Raw genomic sequence first — 9,900 nt, forward strand, 5'->3', positions numbered from 1 at the left:
AACAAAACACAATTTAAACTAATTAATGCAAAGCTATTAAATACTTATTAAGTTGGGTTGCCTCCCAAAAAGCACTTGTTTTATGTCATTAGTTCGACGCCTTTCAAGTAGATACTCTTTCTTGTTGCTTCTTTGTGCTTGGATAGTTGTTGGTTCCTTCTCCCGCAGTTACCATTAACCAATCACTTGAGCAAACGTGATGAGAAACAAGTATATGTACATAATAGACAAATTTACAAAACTTAAAAAGATAGAACTATTGCAATGCTTTAATATCTAAACACCAATCCCCGATAACAATGCCATTTTGTTGATTGCAGTATGAGTGTTATCGTGGGTAAGTATTTTTTTATCGTCTCCACGAGGATTAATGCGATATCAATGTCGTTCAACAGTTATTAAGATTTTTAGCTTATGTTTGCAAAATTGTTTTTAAAGCTACGCTATATAAAACATATGACAGAAAAATAAAGTTTCAGAGAGGTGAGAACTTGTCAGGATTGAATTTCATCCAACGACCAAATATGTAATTTACTAATCAGTGATGCACAATCTAAACATTCATCAATATCATCGCGTATCACTCATAACAAAGTTCATGTCAAAACTTCCATCGAGAGATCTACCATATTGTTTAATCAACAATCTCTCAGTCTATCAAACAATACAGAGCATTAAGATTCGATACTCACGTGAATGTTAAATCTAAATCTATGTCTAGAGTTTAGCATCTAACAAATGATTATCCAAGATCTAGATTCAAAGAGTATTTCTCAATAACGGTTCAAATTAATAGATAAACAAGTAAACAAGGATAACATTGATATAATTCGTGAATAGATTATACATAACGCAATGATTAATAAAAATACATACTATAAAAGTGAACTTACATCCAATCCCAACAAGAAAGGGATTTAGCTACACATAGTAGCTAGATACAAAGAAAAAAATGAAGAAGAACAAACATCAACCGCGACTTTCCAACGATAGAAACAAATCCAACTCCGGATCTTCAAAAAACACCCTAACTTATTATTTTCTAAGCCTCACTCTCTCTAAAAATGGTTTCTCTTACCTATTCCAAGATAACTCTAGATGATAATCTATCATGCAATTAAATATTTGATACTGATAATAATAAATAAAAATAAAAATATTTCATTTTTATTTAAATATTTTATTGATCCAAACTACCCACCAACCCAATGAATTGTATATCCATATTATAGGCATCATCCTTCTCTCTCTATATATATCTATGCGTTTATGCATTACAAAGATATAAGGAAAATAAATTGTCTGTTGAGTTGAATATCATTTTCTGGCGATCTTAATTTCAATGGGATCATTTGGTGAAATGCATGCGAATTTAGTAACAAGAAGTGATGAAGTGAGTATTGAGAAAGAGTGCAATAGAAGTGCCATTGAGTTTGCAGTCAAAGATCTGTTGTTGGGTTTGGGGGAAGATATCAATAGGGAAGGCATTAGAAAGACACCATTTCGTGTTGCCAAAGCTTTTTCTGAAGGAACCAGAGGTGATTAACTATTTTTTATTTTTATTATATTCCTTTTAATATCAATCTAGATATGATCCAAAAACATTTAATACTAGAGTCGCTATATTTTTTATATCATAAAATAGTCAACTTCAGTCCCTACGTTTCCTACTTATTTTATGTAGTGTTTGTTTTAATCTTCATTATTAAGCACATTATGATGTTCTTAGATTTAAAACATTTTACTTATTTTAAGTAGTGTTTATTCTAATCTTCATTATTAAGCACGTTATGGTGTTCTTAGATTTAAAACATGTGTTTTTTAATTGTTAAACTTAGGGTATAATTAATGTCAATTTTATACTCCATATTTAAATCTCTTCTCTTTGTCGTTGTTGATAAAGTTAGTTTTTTCTCTGCTGTTCTAGTTTGGTATATAGTTGTAAGAAACAATAGGAGCGAGTTTTGTTTCGTAGATTCAATTGGTATTCCTAGAAATGTGAGGTTTGGAATCTCACATTGTCATGTTTGTTTGAAGTTTTAATAAGTTATCTTTAAATTTTTTTTTTTTCTAGAAATATAATATATTTTCATGTCAAATATATATAAATTAAAAATTAAAAATTATTTTGAATTTTAAATTTTTTTAAAAAGTCAATTACCTCGTCTAAAATCACATAGTGTTTTCATATTTTCTTTTATGCAGGTTATAGGCAAAATGTGAAGGACATTATTGAAGGTGCATTATTCCCAGAATCAGGCCTAGATACTAACAAAAATGGCCATGGAGGTGGAGTAGGTGGCCTTGTGATTGTAAGAGACATTGACCTATACTCCTATTGTGAATCTTGTTTGCTACCATTCCAAATCAAATGTCATATAGGTTACGTTCCTTCAAGCCAAAGAGTTGTAGGGTTAAGCAAACTTCCTCGTGTGGCCGAAGCATTCGCAAAACGTCTCCAAGAGCCTCAACGTTTAGCCGATGAAATTTGTTCTTCATTGCATCAGGAGATACGACCAGAAGGTGTTGCTATCATACTTCAATGCACACATATCCCTTTTCCTCGTGACTCAAACCATAAAGGGTGGGTGAAGATTCTTGTTTCTTCGGGATTAGGTGTTTTCGAGAACAAAAACGATGAGATATGGAGCGATTTGTTTAGTCTTCTTAAGTTTAGAGGTATTGATAAGGACAAAGTTGGTGTTCTCAAATGTTGGTGTCCTTCGTCGAAGATTGAAGCAAGTGACTATAGTCCTATCATGGTTAATGCGGTGTCTTCGATTATTAAATCTTTAGGAGAAGATCCAAGAAGGAAAGAGCTTGTGGAAACTCCTAGTAGGTTTTTGAAATGGTTGATGAACTTTCAATGTGTTAGTAACATTGATGTGGAGATGAATGGTTATGGTGATTCCTTTTGTAATACTAATGGAGAGGTGAAAATATACTCAGAAGTTAGCATTCCTTTTTGGTCACAATGTGAGCATCATTTGCTTCCATTCTATGGTGTTGTTCATATAGGATACTTTCTCTTAGAAAGATGTGATCCAGTTGGAAAATCACTTTTGCAATCAATAGTTCATTTTTATGGTTTCAAACTTCAAGTTCAAGAAAGGCTTACAAAGCAGATTGCGGAAACTGTTTCACAGTTGGTTGGTGGAAATGTGATAGTAGTTGTTGAGGCAAGTCACACTTGCATGATTTCTAGGGGAATTGAGAAGTTTGGAAGCAATACAGCTACCATTGCTGTTTTAGGAAGCTTTTCAACTGATCTTGAGGCAAGGACTAAGTTCTTGGAGAGTATTCCAAGTGCTACATCTTTTGAAGGCAATTGATTAGTTTGGGCTACCTGCAAAGGAATTTTACTGGTTTCTCATGAAGTTGTTTTATTTAATTTTTATCATTTTAAAGTAATAGTAGTGATGTCTCTTATTTGTTTGTTTTGGGTTGAAGATTGTGATTTTGGTGTATTTGGTTTGCTACACTTTTCTAGCAAGTTTATCAGTTTGCCATGTGATGCAATCATGAAATGTATTTGTAAATCATTCTTCATTTATGCATTAATTTCCACTTCAAGAAATATTAGTAGTTATGCCACTATCCAAAAAAATTCTCTTTAAATACGTGAAATTCTCGCCACAAACATAAATATCACGTCACAAAAGATAATTAACGGCGGGACTGAACACGTCACATGAGCATTCATGGCAATCAATTGTCACGTGAAAAATACATCATTAATTTATGATATGATATTCACATCACTTTATATAAAATTAATTATGTCATACTACTACGTGAAAAATACGTCACTTATCTGTGATTTAAAATTCACGTAGGTAATAAATAGACCGCATCGTCTACATATAGGTAGAATGTGGGTCAATGTGAACCAAATTACCACAACTGTTTTAAATATATATATATATATATATAATATATATATATATATATATATATATATATATATATATATATATATATATATATATATATATATATATATATATATATATATTATATTAATGTTATAAAATAATTATACATGCAAAGATCAACAACTAAAAATATAGTCTAAGTATTCAATCTATTGAATTAATATTTACAACTTCATGCTAATAAAGATCAGGAGTTAAATATATTTGTGGTTCTTCTAAATATCTCAAATTTTGTTCTTAGTTTATCAAAATATTTTCTTTAAAGAATGATCCTCCTAAAAAATTTCATCCACGCTTTTGGTCTCTCCTACAACTTAGCGATGATTTTTATAATTTAGCGACAAAATTAACGATGATTTTAGTGACGGTTAATTACTTAGTGACTGAATTAGCGATGATTTTAGTGACGGTTTTAGTATTAATGACCAAAAGTGTGGATGTAAAAATTTAGGAGGACCATTCTTTGAAGAAAATATTTTGAAGGACTAAAAACGAAATTAGACACATTTAGGAGGACCACAAACATATTTAACCAAAAAATTATTATCCAAAATACAAGTGTTAAATGTAGATATGCCTCAAAATCACACAACCAGAGAGTCTTTTATTTCAAGTATTAGGATTGAAGGTTTAGTGAATTCAGTTTGTTTGTGTGAAAATAAATGTGTTGGAACATTATGTCAATATTCTAATATAGGGAGATGAATTTAAAAAACTTCTTTAACTCCCACATTATGTGTTTTGTTGAAAAAACTCCTTAGTCTCACATTGCTTATGTGAGATATCTTATCTAGCTCACTTCATTATATAAGGAAATTTTTTGTTTCATACCAAAAACGTATTTTGAGTTTTTTCTTCCTCACTCTTGATTTGAGAAATTATTACGATTGATTATCATGCCAGATACTATGAGTGATATTTATATCATATTTGAATGGTCTTTGTACCATCAGAGAGTGTATTTCTAGACCGTTTATCTATCGTGCAAGTAGTAATCTTACACTATAGGATTGTGTTTGTTTTATCCTGGAGGCGGTGCAATAGTTCGACTGCTTTGCATAATTTTGGACAGTGTCGCGAAACGTCTTAAAGTGAGCGAATCATTCTGGGAATCATCCCAATAACTTCTTTTGTGGCTATTTTCAAAATGCAAAAATAACAATTTTAAGACGTTCGAAAAACTGTCATGGCTACCGAAGAAGTTATTTGTAATTTTGCGGCCGTTCTCTCTGACAAACCATTTAAGTTTGAGGATTTTCACTTCAAACGTTGGCACACTAAAATGAAAATTTTCTTATACCTTAGAAAAGGTTTCCCACGTTTTGACTGAGAATATTCATGTTGTTCTTTCTGGATCAACCGAACAAACTAATGGTAACAAAACTGTGTATTCAGACAAAACTATTAGCTTGTCGGAATTAGACTCTGTTGTAAAAGTTAAAGCATATGATTTATAGCTCATAAAAGAAATACCCATTTGGAAAAATAATGATTATCTTTGCAAAAACCACATTCTGAATGGTCTCACTGACAATCTGTATGATTACCAGAGTATCTACGAGATTACTAAATAGGTATGGGAAACTCGACAAAAGATATATGATACTGAAGAAGCTGGAACAAATAAGTATGTCGTGATACGCTACTTAAAGTATCAGATGGTATATGAAAGGTATGTGGAAGCACAATGCCACAAACTTTAGAAGATTGCTCATGAAATACTTACAAAAGGTATGTGTTTAGATGAAAATTTTCAAATTGCTTTTATTATTGACAAATTGCCCCTAGTTTGAAAGTTTTTTTAAAATTTGTTTCACTGTAAGACAAAAGAATTTTTCATTGAGAGTCTGATTATTCTCTTTCGAGTTAAAGAAGAATCTCAGAGACAATATCAAAAAATAAAATGTCTTGGTTGTTTCAAACAACAAAAATAAATTCGGTGTAGTTTTGAAGTCATTTGAAAAATGATTAAAGAATCATAACCACAATGTTGTGAACCGAATTAAGAATGAGAACCCTTCAAGGGCCCTTATTACTCCAATTGATAGGCAACTACCATCACCATAAAGAAATGACACTGGTGTTTTCTCTTGCTTCAATTTAAAAACCAGATCATATGATTAAGAAATGTAAGATCGAGTTTAAACCTTGTGTTACCCCTAATGTATAGGTTAATCTAATTGATGAGAAATTTATTGCTTTGATCACTAAAATCAACATGATTGGTGAGTCTGATGGTTGGTGGATAAACATTGTCTCTTCTTGTAATGTCTGTTATGATCGTGCAATGTTCAAAACATATACGAATAAGAAAGTGTTATTGGGAGTTGCCCACACCACTAAAGTTGTCGGTATTGGAGAAGTGGAACAGAGTTCACCTTTGCAAAGACTTTAATCCTGAAGGATGTCATGTATACTTCAGAGATTATAAATAATTTTGTTTCTGATTTTCTTCTGAAAAAGATAGGTTTAGTCAGTCTATTGGAGTAGATTTGTACGCAATCACTAAAAATATTTTTTTTGTGAAACTGTTATGTTTAAGACCTTTGTGAATGAAATTGAAATTCAATTTAGTAACAAGATTAAGAGACTTCGTATTGATAGGGGAATTGGATATTATTTTAGTTTATTTAATGAATTTTATAAACAACATGGAATCATACATGAAACGACTACACCATACTCTCCTGAAATGAATGGTAAAGTAGAAAGAAAGAATAGAACTCTTACTGAACTTGTTGTTGCAAATATGTTGAATTCTTGTCCGGTTCCTCATTGGTGGGGGGAAATTTTGTTGACTGTTTTCTATGTCCTGAATAAAGTACCCAAGTCAAAAAGTAAGATCTCTCCTTATGGAATATTAAAGAAAAGACAATCAAACTTGTCTTATTTAAGAACTTGGGGTTGTCTAGCCTATGTCAGAATTCTGGACCCAAAGGGAGTCAAACTCGCTAGTACAACCTATGAATGTGTATTCATTGGGTATGCAACAAACAATAAGGCATATATGTGTTATGACCTAATTGCTAAAGCGATCATAGATTCGAATAATGTTGAATTCTATGAAGAAAAATTTCCTTTCAGAGAAATAGTGGGGGAACTAAATCGAATCACATTCCTGTAAGCAACAAAGAAGTAGAAACAGAACTTCGACGAAGTAAACGAGTAAGAGTTTCTAAAGACTATGGGCCTGATTATGCGGCCTATACATCAGAGGAAGATCTAGTAAATATTCAAAAAGCCTTGTCATCTATGGATGCATATTTTTGGCAAGAAGCTATTAACAATGAGATAGATGCTCTAGAATCTAACAGGACCTGACATTTAGTAAACTTGCCTCCTAGTTACAAACCAATTGCTTGTAAATGGGTTTTGGGAAAGAAACAAAATCTGATGGAACTGTTGATAAGTACAAGGCTCGCCTTGTAGCCAAAGGTTTTAGGCAAATAGAAAATATAGATTTCATCGACATTTTTTCTCCGGTCACTAGAATTACATCCATTTGGGTACTAATTTTAATTGGTGTTATTTATTACTTAATAGTAAACCAAATGGATGTCAAGACAACTTTTTTAAATGGTGACTTAGAAGAAGAAATCTATATTGACCAACCAGAAGGGTTTTTGATTCATGGGCAAGAAAATAAGGTTTGTAAGTTAGATAAGTCTCTGTATGGTATAAAACAAGCTCCTAAGCAATGACATAAAATGTTTGATAACTTAATGATATTGAATGGGTATTAAGTGAATGAAAGTGACAAATGCGTTTATTACAAATCTGAGAATCATGTTTGCACTATCATATTTCTCTATGTAGACGATTTGCTCATATTTGGATCAAAAATTTAGGCCGTTAGTGATGTGAAATCATTGTTGAGAAACAACTTTGATATCAAAGACCTCGGAGAAGCAAGTGTGATTCTTGGAATCAAGATCACTAGGTCAGAAAAAGGAATTTCTTTGGATCAATCTCATTATATAGAGAAGATCTTAAAGAAATATAACTACTTTGATTGTAAACCCGCTTGCACACCATACAGTCCAAGTGAAAAACTATTTAAGAACACTGGTAGTAGTGTCAGACAAACAGAGTATGCGAGCATCACTAGCAGTCTTAGGTATTCCACTGATTTTACTTAACCTGACATTGCATATGTCGTAGGATTGTTGTACATGTTTACTAGTAGACCGAGTAGCGAGCATGGGAAAGATAGCGAATCATGCAATATCTTAAAAAAAAACCATGAATCCCAATTTACATTATCATAGATTTTTTGCTGTACTTGAAGGATACAATGATGCAAATTGGAATACCTTATTAGATGATTCCAAGGAAAATAATCATTATATATTTAGTATAGCTGGAGGAGATGTATCTTGGAAATCAAAGAAATAGGCTATCCTGGCTCAGTCCAGGATGGAGTCTGAGATGATACCATTAGCGACTGCTAGTGAAGAAGCAAGTTGGTTAAAATGCTTGCTAGATGAGATCCCTTTGTGGGAAAAACTTATGCCAGATGTGTTGATCCATTGTGATAGTACCGTGATTATTGCAAAAATTGAGAATTGTTAGTATAACGGTAAGTGACGTCAAATAAGTAGGAGGCACAACAATGTTAGAGATTGTATCTCTAAAGGAGTTGTAAGAGTGAATCATGTACACATGATGAAAGTTTAGTAGATCCTTTGAAGAAAGGATTAGCTAGAGAGAAATTTTATAATACATCCACTAAGATGAGACTAATGCCTATAGAAAAATGAGTTGCTCATGACGGTAACTCGACATAAATGACCGGAGATCCCAAGAAATAGGTTTAATGGGTAATAACAAGTTGTGAGTAATATGAGGTTATCATGCTAGAGTAAATAAGAGAAGCATGAATCCTGAAGTGATAATAGAAACTCTTAATGAAATTTATACCCTGTATGAGGGAGTACATGGGCTGCATGAGTACTTTTGATAAACTCACTTATATGATTGTGGAACTTAGGGAGGTTCCTATGGAACTCCGAGGCAGAATTCCTAAAGCATGAGCTATTAGAAGACACCTTAAGAAAAGGTTGGTGCAAGTTTGATGTCTGAGATAGAGTTCAAGACAATAGTGTCAGTTTTGTGGAATCAGAATCCTACTTGCTACGCAAGGGTTCTAGTCGTAGACACATTTGTTTATGCATAATTTTAGAAGCGTTTGACGTTGCTTCCGAAACACTTTTTAAGTTCAAGTGGGGGATTGTTGGAACATTATATCAATATTCCAATATAGGGAGATGAATTTGAAAAAGTTCCTTAAGTCTCACATTGTGTGTTTGTTGAAAAAACTCCTCAGTCTCATATTGCTTAGGTGAGATAACTTAGTTAGCTTATTTCATTATAAAAGAAAATTTCTTGTTTCATTCCAAAGCACACCAAAAACGTATTGTGAGTTTTCCCTTCCCCACTCTCATAATTCTGCTTCTTTTGAATTGTCGAAGCACCGACTTCTCCCCCTTTCTTTCTTCTCGTTAATTTTTCCAAGTATTTTCTTGAATTCTCTTTAGAGAATTATGTTAATTTCTCCTCGTTTAAGTTAATAAATTATCAAGTATAATTTTTTGATTCTCCTTAGAGAATTATTCAAAATTCTCTTTGTTTGAGAAATCATTTTGAGTGGTCAAATGATCATTATTAATTTCTCTTCGGAGAATGATTGGAATTTCCATTAATTTAAGAAATTATTATGACAGATTGTTATGCTAGATACTATGAGTGATATTATATCATATTTGAATGGTCTTTGTACCATCACAATGTGTATTTATAGACTGATTATCTATTGTGTAAGTAGTAATCGTATAATATAGAATTGGGTTTATTTTACCCTGGAGGCGGTGTGGTAGTTCGACTTCTTTGCATAATTTTGGATCGTACCGTGAAACATCTTAAAGAGAGGGAATCATTTTGCGACTCACCCCGGTAACTTCTTATA

The 9,900-nt window shown here is 32.3% G+C and overlaps 1 protein-coding gene across 1 annotated transcript; it reads left to right on the forward strand.

Annotated features, from left to right (window-relative positions):
• The first annotated feature begins 1,280 nt into the window (after window positions 1–1,280).
• On the forward strand, window positions 1,281–3,516 carry LOC127135677 (GTP cyclohydrolase 1). Its single transcript, XM_051062329.1, has 2 exons — window positions 1,281–1,538; window positions 2,206–3,516. Exons 1-2 carry the CDS (start codon window positions 1,343–1,345, stop codon window positions 3,330–3,332), a joined length of 1,323 nt encoding a protein of 440 aa, XP_050918286.1. The 5' UTR covers window positions 1,281–1,342; the 3' UTR covers window positions 3,333–3,516.
• Window positions 3,517–9,900: the final 6,384 nt, after the last annotated feature.

The sequence above is a fragment of the Lathyrus oleraceus genome, chromosome 4 (assembly GCF_024323335.1).
Source record: "Lathyrus oleraceus cultivar Zhongwan6 chromosome 4, CAAS_Psat_ZW6_1.0, whole genome shotgun sequence".
Classification (NCBI taxonomy): domain Eukaryota; kingdom Viridiplantae; phylum Streptophyta; class Magnoliopsida; order Fabales; family Fabaceae; genus Lathyrus; species Lathyrus oleraceus.